Source organism: Cervus canadensis, chromosome 33 (genome assembly GCF_019320065.1).
Source record: "Cervus canadensis isolate Bull #8, Minnesota chromosome 33, ASM1932006v1, whole genome shotgun sequence".
Classification (NCBI taxonomy): Eukaryota; Metazoa; Chordata; class Mammalia; order Artiodactyla; family Cervidae; genus Cervus; species Cervus canadensis.
In genome coordinates this window covers 1,979,187-2,000,516 of record NC_057418.1, presented here as the reverse complement: position 1 = coordinate 2,000,516, position 21,330 = coordinate 1,979,187, and the positions used below count along the sequence as shown (strand labels likewise).

General features: G+C 36.9%; 1 protein-coding gene across 2 annotated transcripts in view; it reads left to right on the top strand.

The window, feature by feature from the left end:
* The window catches only part of THEMIS (thymocyte selection associated), a 190,451-nt gene that overhangs the window by 156,674 nt on the left and 12,447 nt on the right, over window positions 1–21,330 (top strand). For both annotated transcript variants that reach the window (XM_043457407.1, XM_043457406.1), the window contains one exon: window positions 20,045–20,180. In XM_043457407.1, the coding sequence (XP_043313342.1) occupies window positions 20,045–20,180 (136 nt within the window). The remainder of the gene's footprint in view (window positions 1–20,044; window positions 20,181–21,330) is intronic.

Here is a 21,330-nt window from a genome sequence, read left to right as displayed (position 1 = left end):
TCAAAGATGAACAAGCAGAGAGACTGCCAGGAGCATGCTGTGTAGTGGGGTGGACTTAAAAAAAAGCAAAGTCAGGGCCTGCTCATGTAATTGCAAAGCATAGAAGAGGAGACATTAAATGGGGCTGAGAAATAATCTTAAAGGTCACAGGAGGTGGTTTGGAGTTTGTCCTTTGGGCTATAGCATAGCATTCATTTAGGAATTTTAAATACCAGAGAAATTAAACTGAAAACTCTAATTTTATGTGATAAACCTAACACTCTTTGCAGTTGAAATAAAATAGAAATGTCTCTGTTTTCAACTCTCATGAACAATACCAGAGCCTCCCCTTGTTGCCTTGCTTCCCTATGTGATTCAGTTCCCAGTGCCCCATCCATAGAAAATTTTCCTTTCCTATGCATGATTGTATCCACATATGCTACATTGTTAGGCAACTGGATTATAGCCCCATTCTTTGAGAATGACTGTGAATTTAGTTCTGGATAATGAGTATTTTTTTTTTTTTTACTTAAATTTATACTGAATTCTAACACTTGCTTTATATTATGCATATGAAAAATAGTTTATATTCTCTAGATATGCAGCAGACCATTGTGTGAAGTAGGGTGGCAGGGAGAAAATGAGAATCTGGGGGCAGAGTGGGACTTCCCATAGCTTTGTTCCATAGCTGAGCTTTTCTCTGTTAGGTGTGAATAGTGTAGGAGAGGAGAAATATTTTTCCTTCTACCCTTCTGGGTTCTTGGCTGAGACCCTTGTAAATAAAAGACAGATTACCAAGAGGAAAGCAGAGGTTTATTAACATGTAGACCTCATGTGCACATGAGAGTAACCCTGGTAACACCTAGGGTAACCGAGTATCCCAAGGAGATAGCTTTAGAATTTAAGTTTAAATACCATCTTACTCAGGAAAGGGTAGGGGAACATAGGCCCTTTAGAGGGGAGTCAATGATTTTTAGGAAAGATGTTGTTGTAGTTCAGTCACTAAGTCGTGTCCGACTCTTTACAACCCCATGGACTGCAGCACACCAGGCTCCCCTGTCCTTCACTATCTCCTGGAGTTTGCTCAAACTCATGTCCATTGAGTCAGTGATGCCATCCATTCATCTCATCCTCTGCCACCTCCTTCTCCTCCTGTCCTCAATCTTTCCCAGCAGCAAGATCTTTTCCAATGAGTCAACCCTTCACAGGAGGTGGCCAAAGTACTGGAGTTTCAGCTTCAGCATCAGTCCTTCCAACGAACACCCAGGACTGCTCTCCTTTAGGATGGACTGGTTGGATCTCCTTGCAGTCCAAGGGACTCTCAAGAGTCTTCTCCAATACCACAGCTCAAAAGCGTCAATTCTTTGGTGCTCAGCCTTCTTTATGGTTCAACTCTTTCATCCATACATAACTACTGGAAAAACCATAGCTTTGAGGACCTTTGTTGGCAAAGTGATGTCTCTGCTTTTTAATATGCTATCTAGGTTTGTCATACTTTTCTTCCAAGGAGCAAGTGTATTTTAATTTCATGGCTGCAGTCACCATCCTAGTGATTTTGTAGCCCAAGAAAGTAAAGATTGTCATTGTTTCCACTGTTTGCCCTTCTATTTGCCATGAAGTGATGGGACCAGATGCCATGATTTTATTTTCTCTTTGAATGTTGAGTATTAAGCCAGCTTTTTCACTCTCCTCTTTCACCCTCATCAAGATCTTCCATCCTTATCGAGAAAGAAGAGACCCTTAGAAAAAAGATAAGAGCTATGATAGTTTGTGACAAAGTCTGTCTGAATGTGGTGATGACTTCTGGTCTCTTCTGTGAGAAGAGCCGACCAATCTCACACTGAACCCCACAGGGAGGAGATATATGACAATTGAGTTTTGGAGGATCTCTCTTCTAGTCAGATAAGGGGAGCCAGAGGCAGACTCTCCCTGCATTTGCTATTTTCCAAGTACCTGCAGCTCAAAATAATCAATATACCGAAGCAACATGTTTGAGGCGGCATGCCCTAAACTCCTGTAGTCATATTTTAAAATTATGTGTTTTGCTATCCGTCAGTAGAAAAGAGCCAAGAAGATAAGGACAGAGCCCGACTTCCAATTTACTCTCTCAGTCACCATCACACCCTTGACTAAGAAGATTCTTTACACAAGGTCCCTGTGAGAGTATTCCTAATCTATCCCCCCCCTATATAAAATAGAGGAGTTGTGTGAATTTCCCTATTGAATAAATAGTTACTAATACTGATCCCTGTCAGGGATATGAATTTGTTATAGGTATAAATACAAAATAATTAAATTTGAAAATGCAGTGACATTCTCTCCAACATCGCAAAGAATGGATAAATTCTCAATTGCAAATGTCACTGATCATTGAGATAAGCCTTTTATTCTAGAATTAGTTTATGATCTACATGCACATGTAGTTGGAGAGTAAAATTCTCAAACCTAACACATTAGTCAAAATATCTCAAGGACATATGTATAAAAGAGGTAAAATTGAATGTATTTACGTAGCTCTTTGCCAAGAAAATGAAAATGTTTTAAGTAAACACTCTAGGAGCTGAGATTAGATGAGAATACTTGATATACGGGTGGCATTTGAATTCTTCTTACTTGGCTCTGCTTGGAGAAACACAATACTCTGAAACCTTCTCTGGTGCATTTACCAGCCTGTTGGCGTCCTGAACATCAAGAAAAGGTGCCAACTGTGATCCTGAGAAACTCGTTGTAAGCCTAGAGTTTATGTAAATAGCCGTTGTCCCAGAGATATACATATCATTTGAAAAACTGAAAACCTCTGCCCATGGAAGTCTCTTTTCAAAGAGATATTTAATCCTGGAGCCATGGAGTTTTGGCAGATTTCCAATATTCTATCCGAGTACACGGATGCAGTCTCACTGCTTTGTGAGCAATGAACAGCTAGATTCTGTAAGGTACCTGCGAAGAGTCAGGGAAGACTGCCATCTGGTGGGAATGTAAAATTGCTACTGAAATACAGTCACAACCTCCCTGTTGCTATTTGCTTACAACCTAACTTTTAAAGCAAATATGAAATGATGTTTTACTGTATTTTCTTAAGAGCTAAAATTTTAAGGCTTTTTTTCAAATTTTGATTGGAGTATAGTTGACTTACAACGTTATGTTAGTTTCAAGTATACATCAAAGTGAATCAGTTGTACACAACACATATATCCACGCTTTTATTTTTATTTTATTTTTTAAAGTTTTGTTTTTTTTTAATGTGGACCATTTTAAAGTATTTATTGAATTGGTTACAATACTGTTTTTGTTTCCTGTTTTGGTTTTTTGGCCACAAGGCATGCGGGATCTTAGCTTCCTGACTAGGGATCGAACTCACTCCTCATGCATTAGAAGGCCAAGTCTTAACCACTGAACTGCCAGGGAAGCCCTTTTTTTTTTTTTCCCTTTATTTATTTATTTATTTTTTCAGTGGGTTTTGTCATACATTGATATGAATCAGCCATAGATTTACACGTATTCCCCATCCCGATCCCCCTCCCACCTCCCTCTCCACCCGATTCCTCTGGGTCTTCCCAGTGCACCAGGCCCGAGCACTTGTCTCATGCATCCCACCTGGGCTGGTGATCTGTTTCACCATAGATAGTATACATGCTGTTCTTTTGAAACATCCCACCCTCACCTTCTCCCACAGAGTTCAAAAGTCTGTTCTGTATTTCTGTGTCTCTTTTTCTGTTTTGCATATAGGGTTATCGTTACCATCTTTCTAAATTCCATATATATGTGTTAGTATGCTGTAATGTTCTTTATCTTTCTGGCTTACTTCACTCTGTATAAGGGGCTCCAGTTTCATCCATCTCATTAGAACTGATTCAAATGAATTCTTTTTAACGGCTGAGTAATATTCCATGGTGTATATGTACCACAGCTTCCTTATCCATTCATCTGCTGATGGGCATCTAGGTTGCTTCCATGTCCTGGCTATTATAAACAGTGCTGCGATGAACATTGGGGTGCACGTGTCTCTTTCAGATCTGGTTTCCTCAGTGTGTATGCCCAGAAGTGGGATTGCTGGGTCATATGGCAGTTCTATTTCCAGTTTTTTAAGAAATCTCCACACTGTTTCCATAGTGGCTGTACTAGTTTGCATTCCCACCAACAGTGTAAGAGGGTTCCCTTTTCTCCACACCCTCTCCAGCATTTATTGCTTGTAGACTTTTGGATAGCAGCCATCCTGACTGGCGTGTAATGGTACCTCATTGTGGTTTTGATTTGCATTTCTCTGATAATGAGTGATGTTGAGCATCTTTTCATGTGTTTGTTAGCCATCTGTATGTCTTCTTTGGAGAAATGTCTGTTTAGTTCTTTGGCCCATTTTTTGATTGGGTCATTTATTTTTCTGGAATTGAGCTTCAGGAGTTGCTTGTATATTTTTGAGATTAATCCTTCTATTCTGTTCCATTGATCTATATTTCTGTCTTTGTGCCAGTACCATACTGTCTTGATGACTGTGGCTTTGTAGTAGAGTCTGAAGTCAGGCAGGTTGATTCCTCCAGTTCCATTCTTCTTTCTCAAGATTACTTTGGCTATTTGAGGTTTTTTGTATTTCCATACAAATTGTGAAATTCTTTGGTCTAGTTCTGTGAAAAATACCGTTGGTAGCTTGATAGGGATTGCATTGAATCTATAGATTGCTTTTGGTAGAATAGCCATTTTGACAATATTGATTCTTCCAATCCATGAACACGGTATATTTCTCCATCTGTTTTTGTCCTCTTTGATTTCTTTCATCAGTGTTTTATAGTTTTCTATGTATAGGTCTTTTGTTTCTTTAGGTAGATATACTCCTAAGTATTTTATTCTTTTTGTTGCAATGGTGAATGGTATTGTTTCCTTAATTTCTCTTTCTGTTTTTTCATTGTTAGTATATAGGAATGCAAGGGATTTCTGTGTGTTAATTTTATATCCTGCAACTTTACTATATTCATTGATTAGCTCTAGTAATTTTCTGGTAGAGTCTTTAGGGTTTTCTCTGTAGAGGATCATGTCATCTGCAAACAGCGAGAGTTTCACTTCTTCTTTTTTCCTATCTGGATTCTCTTTTATTCTTTTTCTGCTCTGATTGCCTGTGGCCAAAACTTCCAACACTAGTTGAAGTATAGTGGTGAGAGGGGCACCCTTGTCTTGTTCTCCTGATTTCAGGGGAAATGCTTTCAATTTTTCACCATTGAGGGTGATGCTTGCTGTGGGTTTGTCATATATAGCTTTTATTATGTTGAGGTATGTTCCTTCTCTTCCTGCTTTTGGAGAGTTTTAATCATAAATGAGTGTTGAATTTTGTCAAAGGCTTTCTCTGCATCTATTGAGATAATCATATGGTTTTTATCTTTCAATTTGTTAATGTGGTGTATTACATTGATTGATTTGCGGATATTAAAGAATCCTTGCATTCCTGGGATAAAGCCCACTTGGTCATGGTGTATGATTTTTTTAATATGTTGTTGGATTCTGTTTGCTAAAATTTTGTTAAGGATTTTTGCATCTATGTTCATCAGTGATATTGGCCTGTAGTTTTCTTTTTTTGTGGCATCTTTGTCTGGTTTTGGAATTAGGGTGATGGTGGCCTCATAGAATGAGTTTGGAAGTTTACCTTCTTCTGCAATTTTCTGGAAGAGTTTGAGTAAGATAGGTGTTAGCTCTTCTCTAAATTTTTGGTAGAATTCAGCTGTGAAGCCATCTGGTCCTGGGCTTTTGTTTGCTGGAAGATTTTTGATTACAGTTTCGATTTCCTTGCTTGTGATGGGTCTGTTAAGATCTTCTATTTCTTCCTGGTTCAGTTTTGGAAAGTTATACTTTTCTAAGAATTTGTCCATTTCATCCAAGTTGTCCATTTTATTGGCATAGAGCTGCTGGTAGTAGTCTCTTATGATCCTTTGTATTTCAGTGTTGTCTGTTGTGATCTCTCCATTTTCATTTCTAATTTTGTTAATTTGGTTCTTCTCTCTTTGTTTCTTAATGAGTCTTGCTAATGGTTTGTCAATTTTGTTTATTTTTTCAAAAAACCAGCTTTTAGCTTTGTTGATTTTTGCTATGGTATCTTTAGTTTCTTTTGCATTTATTTCTGCCCTGATTTTTAAGATTTCTTTCCTTCTGCTAACCCTGGGGTTCTTCATTTCTTCCTTCTCTAATTGCTTTAGGTGTAGAGTTAGGTTATTTATTTGGCTTTTTTCTTGTTTCTTGATGTAAGCCTGTAATGCTATGAACCTTCCCCTTAGCACTGCTTTTACAGTGTCCCATAGGTTTTGGGTTGTTGTGTTTTCATTTTCATTCATTTCTATGCATATTTTGATTTCTTTTTTGATTTCTTCTAAGATTTGTTGGTTATTCAGAAGCGTGTTTTTTAGCCTCCTAGGGAAGTCCTTATATACACTCTTTTAGATTATTTTCCCACATAGGCCATTATACACCAAATATTTCAGTGGATATCTCTAAAAGATACAGATTCTTAAACAATTTTGTTATATTCCTGACAACATTAGCAATAATGCCTGAATGTTATTATCAAGTTAGAATTCACATTTGCCTGGCTCTCTATTAAATGTTTTCTCTAAATAAAATGTAAAGATTAGAATTGAATGACATGCTTTAAAGTCTCTTTTAATCTATAGATTTCTTTCTGTTTTTTCTCAGTTTGTTTGAGAAACTGGATTAGTTCTATAGTTTTCTACAGCGCGAATTTTACCAAATGTATCCCTGTGGTTTCAAGAGTGGAAATGCTTTTCTTTTGCCAGTTAAATAGAGCAATTGTGTAGAAACTGAAATTAACTGTGATATTTTAGTTCTTTACCAAGCACCTTCTCTTTTTAGATTTCTTGTACTTCACATAGGATTTCTGTGTATCAGTTTTCACCTTGGTCTACCACAAGCCATATAATCTTGTTTTTGCTGTTCAGTCTGATTCTTTGAGACGCCGTGGACTGCAGCATGCCAGGCTTCCTTACCTTCATTATCTCCCAGAGTTTGCTCAAACACATGTCCGTTGAGTCAATGATGCCATCCAACTATCCCATCCTCTGCCACCCTCTTCTCCTCCTACCCTCAGTCTTTTCCGGTATCAGGCTCTACTCCAATGAGTTGACTCTTCACGTCAGGAGGCCAACGTATTGGAGCTTCAGTTTCAGCATCAGTCCTTCCAATATTCAGGGCTGTTTTTCTTTAGCATTGACTGGTTTGATCTCCTTGCTGTCCAAGGGACTCTCAAGAGTCTTCTTCAACACTGCAGCTCAAACCCATCAATTCTTCAGTGCTCAGCCTTCTTTATGGTCTGTCTCTCACATCCACACATGACTACTGGAAAAACCGTAGCTTTGTGTATACAGATCATTGTCTGCAAAGTGATGTCTCTGCTTTTTAATAAGCTGTCCACGTTTTTAATACACTGTCATAGCTTTTCTTTCAAGGAGCAAGTGTCTTTGAATTTCATGGCTGCAGTGATTTTGAAGCCCAAGAAAATAAAATCTGTAATTGTTTCCACTTTTTCTCCATCTATTCGCCATGATGTGATGGGACCGGATGTCATGATTTTAGTTTTTTGTATGTTGAGTGTTAAGCCAGTGTTTTTCACTCTGTTCTTTCACCTTATCAAGAGACTTTTTCATTCTTCTTTGCTTTCTGCCATATAATCTAGATGAAATATATTCTAGATGTCATTCATTCTAAGATTGCTTTGCCTGTGAGTTGGCTTCCTTTGAAGATGTTCTTCTGACATGTTTTCTTATACATTGTTAGTTGACTCTTGAAGCTTGGAAGATTCAGATTTGATTTTTTGGAAGGACTACTCCATAAAGAGGAGGTACATAATATCTGGTTGTCTTTTGTTTTTATTTATTAAAAATTTTTTTTATTAGAGTGTATTTGCTTTACAATGTTGTCATTAGTTCCTACCGTATAGCAGAACAAATCAGCTGTGTGTTTAAATAGCCTCTTTTTTGGATTTCTTCCCGTTTAGGTTGCCACAGAGCATTGAGTAGAGTTCTGTCTGCTGTGTAGTAGGTTTTGGTTTGTTTTTATAAAGTTGGCTGCTGTTGATGATCATTGCCAACTCAAATTATAGAGCAGTTCTGGGTCACTGGGTCTTGCTTCTGTTTTAAGAGATTAGATATCCCTAAGATGGGACTCTGCCTAGGTACATGGTGGCGCCCTGGATTTCAGGGAATTGCACTGCACTGCGGATTTGATAAACCTGATCAAGGTGTTCAAAAACTCTATTTTCTAGTTTAAATAAAATCAGATCTCACAAAATGAACAATCTTTTTTAATTACAGAAAAAAACTGTCAATTTAAGAATCCATCTGCCAATTCAGGAAATGCAAGTGCTGCAGGGTCAATCCCTAAGCTAGGAAAATCCCCTGGAATAGGAGACGGCAACCTGCTCCAGTATCTTGCCTGAAAAGTTCCATGGACAGAGAAACCCACTGGGCTACAGTCCAAGGTTGTCTATAGGTTTTCAGTGCTGTTTATAATTATGCTATTCTAAATCTAGTACTTCATTGTACTTAAAAGTCACTATAATTAATGTTAACTTGAGTTTTTCTAATAGTAGTAAGGAAAAAAATTACACATTATTGTGTAAACTAGTTCTTCCTAAAAATGGCTAATGTAACACAAAGAAGCAATATGGTGACAAATTAAAACCATTTCTTTTTATGAAAATAATCTTATAAGATGTATAGAAAAATGCTTAAGATTTTAATATGCTAGTACATGTAAAAGGCATAGAATATGGTGCCTGACACTTAGTAAGCACAAAATAAATGTTAGCTATTATTATTATTTATTCAAACAAATGACTCAGTGAGGGAAATTTTCTATGAACTTGTGTGAGAGCTCAATTTTTCCTGACATGTATGTTCATTTGTTTTGCTAGATTGTGCTTCAATAATGGAACCCATGAAGTATTTTTTAATGCACTGGAGAAGCCATGATTCTCTCCCTTAATGATTTCTTTAGTAAAAGCATTGCTTTATTGGTGAATGAAGTTCAACTAGTTGATAGAGGAGCTCCCTTATCTAGAATTTTTAAATCCTACAGGAGGCTTAGAGTGGTGAATCCGCATATGAAATGTACTCCCAGGGTCATTATATGCAAGTTACTATAGCAAAGAAATTGTAGCCAGAAGTTTACAAAGTTCTACAGCATGTTTTGAATATGGTTAATTTATAGAAACAAAAGTAAAAAATGTAGTAGGATCCTCAACTCACTACACTTTGTGAGGGGGGAATGATTATGGCATTTTTTTTGTGCTATATAAAGATTTATTTATAAATTATCTGACAGCAAGTTATTTTTTCCAAAACTGAAGATTTATTAAGATCTATTTTACAGTAAATCAAGTGTTCAAATTTGCCTACCTAATCCATGATTCCAATTGCCTGTTGGTTGTCTATAACCTAGAGGGATACATATGTACACATTTGAGCTGGCCTTTCAATAAAAAAGACAAAAAATAACTAAGAATCACTTATAAGGAATATTTTTTAAAGGATGCTTTAAAAAATATTTCCGAAGCTAAGTGCTTTAATTCCTGAAAACAGCTTTCAACATAAAAAACCTCTCATCTTACAAACTTTAAAAACTTAGAAACAAAATTTTTAATCATTTACAAACATTTCCAAAGAATTTCAGTGGGTTTTGAACACAGTATTTAAAATCTTAATTAATAGACAGCTCAAGTCTGTTTGGGTTTTAAAAAAGAGTTGTATGTTAGGAAAAATAGGGTATTACTAGCTGTACTACATGTACTACATTATCTTTGCAAAATTAGTAGACTTTGTTGAAATATAAGCATCATGATTTAGTGAGAGCAATTAACAAGGTACTGTTTCCATTTAGATCAATGTATTTTTGTGAAGCACTACTTTTCATTGGTGACACCCACTTAAACTCAGTATATAAATCAACTTAATTATGAAGGAAACAATTGAATTGCTGTATCACAAAGTGTTAAATCAAGATTTAAAAAATAATGAAAACTATTCCAGCATTTTTCTGTGTTATTAATAAATGAAATAAAATTTTGCTTAAAATATTTTTACTTCAACTTTAGTAAATTTCTACTTTGTTTTATAATCATATGTTGTATAGTAAATATACATAAATTCATATATACTAGTAGAGTACATATGTAAAATTTTGTGTATTTGCACATGCATCCCCTGGAGAACGAAATGGCAACCCACTCTAGTATTTTTGCCTAGAGAATCCTGGGGCCAGAGGAGCCTGGCAGACCACAGTCCCTAGGACCACATAGAGTCAGACATGACTTAGCGACTGAGCAATAGCAACAAATACATGCATCACATTTATGTTTTATGCTTAAATTTTTTATTATTAAAAACATGCAATCAGAATGGTTTAAAGATTGCTGATTTAGAGGTTGGTAGGAAAGAGAAAAGATGATGAAAGAGATGAGTGAATGAGGGTCCAAGAGAGAAGAGAGTACAGTGTTTGTGAAGACTGAGGGGAAAGCATTTCTTAAAAAATGATGAGGTTGGTAATAGAGTTATGTGCAGCAGAAAGCTCAGGAACCATGAGGTCTGAGGAAAGGCCATGGGATTTATGACTGATGATGAGAAAGTTATTGGTGAAAATATTTTTAGTCAAGTGGCAGGCACAGAAACCAGATTCTATGCAGTAAATATCTGTTAATACATGAGTAAGAGAGAAGGAAAGGAGCAAGAAGAATAGTCCACTCTCACTAAAGTCTGGCAGAAAATGAACAAAGCAGTGGAGAGGCAGAGTCAGAAAATAGTGTAGAAGTGGGCATAGTAATTGAGACAGGGAGAGGCGGGAAAGAAAGGGTCACAGTCGGAGAAATGGAACATACTTTAGAAAGTGGACAGGACATTTTGCAAGTCAATGAGAAAGAAGAGAGCTTAACTGACTTTCTAAGCAAAGACAAGGAAAGTTGTGGAAGTTGATTTCAAATAGCTGTTATTGAATTAACTGATTAAATACCATTCTATGATTGAGGAATGCCAGGTTGCAACTTCAGCTTGATAAAGGAAGGAAAGATTTTGAAACATCGTCTATGGATGCCTCACAAGGAACTGAAGTAGAGATCCTCAGATTGCTGAGTAATATTGAGGACCCAGTGTCACCAGGCAACATGAATTTATGTCAGAGACAAATGGGAAAATTATAAGACTTGAAAAAAAAAAAAAAAACCTAACAGCAATGAGCCACCTTTCGGGAAGTGAGAGAACAGAAAGTGACTTCTAGGAATTGGCAAAATGAGTGGAATAGAAAATGAAAATCTTAACAACCACAGTGAGAAAAAACTGTTAACGTGGGTTCCAAGGATCCCTTGGGTAGGAAAACAAGTGAGATAAGGAGGAAGCTAGAAGGAAAAAGTGAACTGAAGACTGAGAGGGCAGAATAGGGCTAAGTAAGAGTGTGTGCAGAGGAGAGTACTGGAACCCAAGATCTGGATGATGGAGAAACTCTGAGGGACAGTGAGATCCAAGTTCTAACTGTACTTACAAGAGACTTAAAAAAAAAATGAGTAAAAAATAAAAGTGCTACAGAGGCATGAAATGTTAAGTCCTCTGATGTCGTTTTGATTAGAGGGATGGCAAAGAGCAGGCCAGGAGCTGAAGAGAACATTGTGAGCACAGTGGGAGAGGATCCTAGAGATGATGGAGGGATCGTGCCAAGATTGTGCAAGAAATTTAGAGACGTTGTTGGATGGTGGTACGAGAGCACGCTTTATAAAGGGCATGGAGAATGGGGTGTGTGAGCAGGAAGAGGTCAGACAGCAGCCTTATGGGGAACGGGTTTCACAGAAGTGTGGCCAGGCTTGAGGTGAGGAGGTGGGAAGCAGCCTTCGAGGAAGACATCCTGTGTTGGGCACTCTTTCAAAAGAGCAGGAGATTTTTTCATTAATACCACTTTGGTGGTAAGAGTGCCATTTTGCATTTCATAGAATGCAAATACCTGAAGAAATAGATGACTCATACTCATCAAAGCTGTTGCTGGCTCAATTAATAGTATAGAAATGTTTTAAATCAAGTTGCCAGGATGGATGACTTTCAAAGATCCTTGTGAAAGCCTGCGTTTTAATACCCAGAAGGTTAAAATGGTTTCAAATGTAATTTTTAAGAAATGAATTTTAAATTATTTTTCTAGATACAGAACTATTATATGGTAGACTGCAGTTCCCATCTGCCATCTGCATCAAGCCTTGCTCTACTGGACATTTTTCAAATGCTATTCGTACGTCCACTGATTCAAAACTAATTTCACCAAAACTAATCTAAACAAAAAATGTGTCACATAATTTATGTTGCTAGAATTTCTGTTTCTCTAATTCAAATTAAGATTAATTTTCCTGCCCTTTGGCCACAAATTGCCCTTACAAAGTCTAAAGAGTTAGGATTTTCCAATTAAAATAGGAGCCGTGAAAGTTATGATAACCACATGAATTAATCATCTTAAAACTTTCAGGAAGGCCAAATAACGAAAAAGAAGAAAATATATTTCTGCGCAAAGAGCTATTCCTGTGTTCACAATAGTAACACTGTAAGTAAGCCAACAGCTGTATTTTCTAGGGAATGCAGTTGTCACAGCCCCTCTAAAACAGTAAAAACTTTTACTGTTACTTGTCCATTATCTAATAAGTCTAACATCTTTTGAGGGCAGCCAGACTTCTCATTTATTTCATTATTTGTATAACAAATGTACAGAGTAACTATCTCCTCTGACCTTATTTTAAAATAAAGATATGTTGGTCAAGCATTACCTCAAGTTTCCATTTCGTCTTTGGCTTAATTCATAGAAAATTAGAGTGGCAAGAAGTAGATCGAATTGAGCTCGACAGAACAGTGTGAAGAGGTTCTCTGCCCTGAAACTCTGGAGGAAAATTCTTAAATTAATTTCTTTCAATCGAAGTGTATTATTATATTGAGTTCTTCTTGCATCTGTAAACTATGATTTTTTTTTTTTTGCCAAGACAGTGGCCAAATAAACATCAAATTAAGATGGTAGGACTTGTAGATGTCAAATTATCTAGTTGCCAGTTTTCAGCAGAGGAAAACTGCTGAATGATTTATATGGATGATCAATGAAATATATTAGTTCTTATTAACTTCCTTTGGTACATAATATGTTCTGGAAACAGGTCTTTGAAAGTAGGCTTAAAGTAGGCTTAGTAAAAACTGAAGGATTTCTTTCCCAGAGAGCCTGGTGTGATTTGTGATATATGATACATGATAAAATCTCTAATCATAGTTCTAAGAGGGCTAGTCTCCTTTGGATCTGGCCCCAGCAAGTCCAGCAGGAAGTGGAGGGCCCTGAAGGGCAGAGATGGAAGACTCTCATCTCTTATCAGGGCAGCTAGGGAAGCAGATACAGGCATCTTTGTTTTCCATGGGCCAGTTGTCTCTTTTCTGACCCAAGGGAAAGGACAAGGCAAATAGAAAACCCCAGCTCTTTTAAATGTCTAAGCTTCTGGGCAGTCCTTGGAGCAGGCTGGGATAAGAGGCCTTGGTCCCACCTGTTAACTACAATTAGGCCCAATAGCATCTAAGTGTCAAGCCACATGTGTGCATGCACCTGGGACTGTTGCTGAGGCCCTCAGTCAGCTGCCAGCTCAGAGTCCGGCCAGTGTGATCCCAGGGCGCAAAGAAGGTGTGTATGGTAGAGAAGGGAAGAGCCCTGGCTGAGAGGGGTGAGTGATGCCAGCCAGCAAAGGGTCTCAGAAATGCCAGACAGGCCACAGCCTGAAGTTCTGGGAATGGAAGGGAAGGTGGGCTTCCAATGGGCTTCCAATGGGCATGCATACCACAGGCCTGGGCAACCCCCTTGCAAACAGCCTAAGGCTGGAAGGGACTGAAAAGGTTTCAGAGATGGTTTGTCTTTGGAATTGGACAAAGCAAGGTCAAAAGCATTCTCTTTCAACTGGTACAGAGAATGTTTTCTTTGCAGGAAAAAACAGTTAATTTGTGTAAATGGATGATTGTATGAAACCTCAAATTATTGTCTGAAACAGAGGACTATTTTTATGGATGATCAACTTTAGATTATTTTTCAGTTGATATTCTTGCTTATTTAAATATTTTCCTCAGGAAAAATACCAAACATTTGTCTCCATTTAATTAAATCTTTATAGTGCACAATGAGAAATTTATTACTTTTTCCAAACCACTTGATAACCTTCTAAATTATTTATGGTGATTCAACCATAAATGAACCAAAAAGAACACACACATACTAGAACACAGACTACATAGAGGATTACATGTTCTCCTGGAGTGATAATTTGAATGTGCACAGCAGACCTATATTTCTTGTGATTAGATTTTGGTCTTTGCTTATTTAATGTATAGGCTCAAATTATTGTTACCTTTTTGTTTTAAGTAGAATTTAATTCTGAGGAATAAAGTTCATGAGAAATTTTTTCCTGAATATTTCACATTTGAAATTTCTTCTCAAGTATCCCTTGAATTCACTACCCTGAAATGAAAAAGTACAGGCAGTGTAAAAGAGAAGTTATTTATATAAGCAGAGAAGGAGGTCACTTTTTAAAGTCTGTTAAGAGAATGATGGATTTTAACTGGGATATTTCACATCATTTTAAATGTAGATGATGTTTAGTTCCTGGGCCAAGAAGTCCCTCTGTGGCTTTCTAAGGAAAAGCAAGCCTTGTTTGCCCTTGGGGAGAAAAGACAAGCGAATATAATCACAAACTGGGAATCTCAATGGCTTGTTTGGAAAAGGGTAATTTTTACCCAACAACATGGCCCAAGGTATGAGACGAAAGATAGATTTGAAAAAGTCTTTCAATTTTTTTTCCATGGCTATCTGGGATAACTTTTTTGGGACAGTGTTTATTTGCTCCTTTCTTTGTGCATGAGAAAAATATCCAATATCTTGTAATTGGATCATTGCTTTCAGCAGGAACACTAAAAGCAGCACTTAAACTGCAAGCCAAGAATAACATGACAAATAATTTAATACTCATTTTATACTGGCAGACAGGATGCTAATGACTCATTTCTAATGACAAGTTAAATGGAAATTACACAAAATGAACAGGATCTACTTTTGAAGTACTATAGAGTGGTCACAAAGGCCCAACGACTGCCAGGTCAGATTTATCTGTGTTCCTCTCTATTGTTTGCACACATCTTATTTTTCTCACTTTTCTTGGACTTGATCTTCAGGTTGAAAGCTTGATATCACTGCAGCAGTGCCAAGCAGAGGGTTTTATTTCTTCTATTATTGTTAGGCCACAATTTCATGCCTTGGGAATATGGGGCCACTGTTTAGACATACTCAGTTCTCAGATTCTCACTTTCCCTGTCATCACCATTATTTGATTTATAATTTCCATACATAGTGACTGTCTAACATGAATCAGAGAAATACATGAGATGTTACATAACATAGTGTTTGCAGTGATTGCAACAGTAAGTTCACTTAAAGCACAGGATTTATGATGTGTTTTTTTAATGGATAAAAGAAGTTAAAATATGTGTGCCTTTCAACTATATAATAAGTTTTACTATTAAGAGTGAGTGGCTATCACTCTTAACATATGAACATGTGACTGTGTATTGGTCATTGATAAGCGGGCCTCTTTTTCTTCAAATGTCATAAAAATTGTCTGTATTTTATTCATGCATTTCTTTGTTTGTTTAATTTATAGTTATTTAATACTATATTTAAATGCCAAAATAAGGACTATAAATAGTAAAGGCATCATCTTTATTTTCAGTGCATTTCTATTTTAATCAAAAGATAGATATTAAACATGAAGCTAACTGTTGTTTGATTGTATTTGGGAAAATTGCATTTCAGTAGAAGTATAAGTTTCTCAAAGATTTGGAAAAAATGTTGCTAGCTAAAGATTACATGGTGATGAAAAATAGGTAGGAACTCCAGACTTAGTAAAAGTAATGAGGAAGCATTTGTGAAGAACATTCTAGGTGAACAACGTAGCAGAGTCACAAGAGAGAAGGTAGGGGGTGGGATTATAGAGCTGGAAGGCTACTGGACATAGAGAAAATAGAGGGATCATCAGATCTGAGGTCCCAATGAGACCCAGAAATAGTCCTGGGGACAAAAGCACTCTGGGAAATGAGAACACTGGATGGAGTATAGAGAGACACTGGACTTGAGGATGGGAGATTAGTGGAGAAAGGAGGACATTTAGTGATTTTGAAAGTGGAAAATGTTCAGGTTATGTCAGATTTCAGATGTGACTCTGGAAGTGAAAGGCTAAGGAAAAGAAATGAAAAGTTTATTTGTAATAAGGAGATCCAGTCAGGGTGCTGAAAGGAATATGTATATAGGTATGAGCATCACTTGGGATCGTGGGGCTTGAAGAGAAATAATCCAGTCTTTTTATGAAGAATGAACTGTGACTAGAGATTAGTGGACAGATGGTACCAACAATAATGGAGATAGTGCATAGATAGATGGCAGGAATAACAGAGCAACAGGGATTTTTTCAAAGAGGTAAGGACATCCATTTATTCAATCTTATACTCATTTAAGGGGAGGGCATGACAACCCACTCCAGTGTTCTTGCCTAGAGAATCCCATGGATGGGCTACAGTCCATAGGGTCTCACAGAGTCGGACACAACTGAAGTGACTTAACACACACAAAACTCATTTAAAATATTCTGCACACCAAATTAACATAAGCACTAGGGGCCAGAGCATCTTCAACCTGAGGGTATCTAGGGTGTGGAAGAATAAGCCCCATTGTCATTTGCAATGCAAGTGCTGTCCTTAGTGAAGAATGGAATTTTAGTCAAGATTGGTTGGAAGGTAGAGACAATGTTCTGAAAGAAAGTTAAGTATGCGGTGAAATTTGCAAACCATAGAGCAAAGTTCTGAAGGCCCAGTGGAAGAACTTGAGAGATAGGAAAGAAGGAGAGAAAGCCACAGGGCAGAGTGTGAGGTGGGGGGTGGGGGGTGGAGGGTGGGTGGGGTGGGTGGTGAACCGGTCCTCAATGAAGAGCAATTGGCACTGAAAAAATGGAGCATTATGGAAATTTTACTGTAGCACAAAATCAATACCTGGGGATGGTTTAAAGACTCAGGGGTCTGGAGGGAAGGGCTAAGGGAACAGGGTTTAGAGGATGTGGCAGAGTTAGTAGCTTAAAAGATGAGTACCTCCCTTTTCATTCAGACCTGGGAACAGGAGCTCACCTGTAATAACTAAAGCAAAGAAGAGCTTGGAAAGCTTCACTGAGCTTCACTAGAAGAGATCAAAAAGTGGGTACTGTCTCTAGCAAAGTGGGGTTTTTAATTATTGAAATGCTGATATATATAAAATGTTCAACCTGCCCAGAGGTTTACACCAAGAAGCTCCAGGCTTTTGTAATAATTAACCCATTCTGATCAAGAGTTCATTTTCTTTCCTCAGCCTTTCATGTTAAGCTTTCAGGTTTAAGAATTTTATTTAAATTCTGCATTCTTCTCTGATATACGTTAGTTACATAATTTGCATGAACTTTTCTAACATTTTCTCCTCAGTGTTTTAATGTCATCAATTGAATTTGGTATGAAAAAGTAGGAAACTGCATTCCTTGTTGAACCTAATTTACTGCGGAGTACTTCTCAGTACTAAGTACCATGATTTAATACTCATCTAATAACTTGAGATAATAATATATTTTCCAAAGTATCTAATTCAAAATCAGGAAAGTATTTTTTTTTCAAAGCTATGAGTTACTACAGGCTTGAAAATAATTTTAAAAATTCATGTCAAGTGATGGACTTAGCTTTTATGGGCTGTGGATGAGTCAAATATAAAGAAGTACAGTGGCTTAGTTCTAGTTAATATCAATATTCAAGCTGTGATCTTTTGAGTTGTCCTCATAATATCATCAGGATTCCATCTTTTGTCATTAAATTGGCCAGGCTTTTTGGCAAAGGCTTTGGCCAGTGTCAGTGTCAGGAACCTCATCTGCAATGTGGGAGCTGGTGGACCAGACCCAGAAGGAGGTCCGGCCCCATCCAGCACTGCTGCCCCCACTGAGGGAAAAAGTAGAAGCAAAGAAAGAAGAATCTGAAGAGTCTGATGATGACATGAGCTTTGGTCTTTTTGACTAAATCTCTTTAGTAACACATTCAATACAAAGCAGAGCTCTTAAAAAAAAGAAGAAGGAATTTGAGAATTACCAACAAATGACTGTACTCTTCTAATTCTCTGCCTAAATAGTTGGCAGAGATCTAAACATGGATCCCCAACTTCCGGGATCTAATGTCTTATGATCTGAGGTGGAGCTGATGTAATAATAATAGAAATAAAGTACACAATAAATGTAATGCACTTGAATCATCCTGAAACCACTCCCCCTCACCCTGGTCCATGGAAACATTGCCTTCCATTAAACCAGCCCCTGGTGACAAAAAAGTTGGGGACCACTGGTTTAAGAAATTATAGTTGAACAACTTAGAGTCTTATTTATATTTATGTTTGTATTCTCACAATGTTCCCAGTATCTGGGATACTAAATATAAATGGTTGTTGGATGTACCAGTTATCTATTGTCACCCAATGCTGTTCGCTCACCAGGAAAACTTAGTGGCATCCAGATAAACACATTTTTCATGAGGCTCTGGAATTCAGCTGACCTGAGTTAGTTTTAGCTCATCTGGTTGGGTTTAACCAAATATTTAAGACTCTTCTAGCCCTTAGTTGTCTCAACCAGGATGACTGGGGTAACCTGACTCTAATTCCTGTCCTGTTCAACCTGCAGAAGGCTAGTCTGGGCATGTTCTCACGATGTAGGGGAAGGACACCCATGAGTAAGACCAACTGTGCAAGCATTTTCAACTCTGTGTCACATGTGTCAACTTCCTGTTGGTCTAGCAAAAGTCACGTGGACAAATCAAAAGTCAGAGTAAGAAGGCAGTGCAAAATCATACAGGAAGAACATGCATACAGAGAGGAGCAAGAATTGGGGCCATTGGTACAACTGGTCCATTGAGTGAATACATGGGTCAACGAGTGATGGAAGAGCACTGGACTAAGGGTTGGGAGACATATTCCTGAGGCACTGTTCATTCTGTTAATTTGGGTATATTGTTTAATTGTGAAGGACCCTAATTTCCTTAATGGCTCTTCCCAAACTTTAAAAGCCTTTGATTCAAGCTTTTAATGAAGTTTTAATGAATTTAATGCTGTATACAGTCTGTAAGAGGAACCTAAGGGAAGTTGTTCATTATCCTACTCTTTAGTGAACCAACATGGCTAGTGTGGATGGCCAAAATTGATCAGCTGCTTTTGACTCCATGAATCTCTGAATATTTTGTAATCATATCCAAGCTGAAAAACTTCTAATCTGAATTTCAGTAAGGAGCAATGTGCTGAAAATTCAATTTCTTATTTAAATTGAAAATTCAATTTAGTGCTTGCTCCTATCTGATGATTCTTTTGAAGCATACAGTATGTCAGGGCAACATCAAACACTATGACATTTCTTATAAGTGAGATGTGTTTTAGAGTCCATTGATGTTTTACCTTAATAATTCATTGCTATGATGAATTGCCATTCTAAAATTGACTAGAGGAGCTTTGTCATACTTGGACAATGTTGATAAAAGTGTAGGTTATTTTAAAGTAAATATTGTGATTAGTTTTATGATATAAAATGTGTAGATAATACAGAAGTGAAACCTGTTCTTCATTATACAATAAGTAATTATGTAACATATAATGAAAGTCTGCATTACTAAATTATTAAGAATAAAAATGAAGTAAACAATATTTTATAAGCTTCATAAGAAGAAAGTAATATAAACAAATGGGTTTTGAAGATAATATTCTGCATCTGAGAGGACTTGTTAATTGAATCACCTAGATTGCCTCAAAAATTCAACACCTAGATTACCAAAGTATATTGATGAAGATATAATCTGTAACCCACTTTGACATATGGACTGTTTGATTTCAGATATACAGAAATAACTTGCCATATGATAACTATCCTTGTCATACACTGGGAAGCATTCATTTTGGACTGATAATTTACTTGTAAAATCAATCACTCTGGTCTGTGTCATTTCAGAGTGTCCACGTAGACAGATCCAAGAAACTGTACTTAAATCAAGTTGGTCTGGACTCAAAAGTACCAGCTGGTTGTCAAAATGATTTGGCTGATCTGGAGAAACAGAAGAGAAAGACTGAGGCAACTGCAGTAACAGGTACTGATGCAACCACAGGTTGGTTAAGCCACATGATACTGGTTTTAACTGCCTTTATGACAAAGGCAAAATGTACAGCTTCTTATTACCATTTTATTTGGAATATATGACTCAGTCAAAGCAACAGCCCTGACCTGTGAATCTCACTGAAATTTAGTTTTAAGTGAATCATAATATTAAACACATTGACAAAAGATCTGTTCATTGTTTGCTGTTATTAGATTTTTCTTCTCATTTATGATTTTCATGCCCAAGGAAGTGTTTTTAGTCTAACATTTCTTGTATTATCATGACAATAATATTGCTAAATGTTTGCTAGATTTAACAAGAAGGACTAACAGCTTGAGAAGAGGTCAAGATAATTGAGATTCTTTTAATTTTAAAAAGTGTCAGATGGGTAGCCTAATGCAGACTTGAATTATAATAGTTTAGTTTATAGAGACGGTGTTCTGATATTTTTCATCTCTACTAAAAGCAAAACAAGAGCAAATGGACTTGTCAAAAAGTTGATAGCATTCAATTAAGTTACCCAGACTAACTTCCATATTGTGGAAATCTGGGATAAGTTAGCAAGGGAAATGAGAATTTTCTTTCTTGGCAATATTTTTAAACACACCAAAGAAGCTCAATTTCTATTACACTTTATCTTTGAAACTTCACATTTCGTTTGTAGAAAAATTGAAACTGTAATTATGCTTAAGCATATGGTTTGTTCTTTTTCCCTCCTTATTTGATTTTGTAGCCGGCACTCTTTTTTCCTCCAAGGGCATGTAAAAGTCAAAATACTAGATATAAAGTCTCTGAAGTGTTTCTGCTCAAACTCTGACTGTGCAATCTGGGTTCTTTCATGTAGTTAACTTACTGGCTTCTGACACTCCTATAAAAATATCCCATAGAGCTTTTCTTATTACCTTTTCATTGACTCTTTCTGAATGATAAAAATGAAATTCTGTAAAGGGCTTTGAAAACCATGCATATTGCAATTCCTCCAAATTTCAAATACTAACCAAGTGTGACTATAAAAGAAACAACTACTGCAGCGAAAATTGGCTGCAGTGTGCTGAGTCTCAGGCTATTATTAATTCATTGGAAACTGTTTTTTTTTCCTTAAGATTATGGATCCTAAAAAGTACCAGATAACACAATCGCT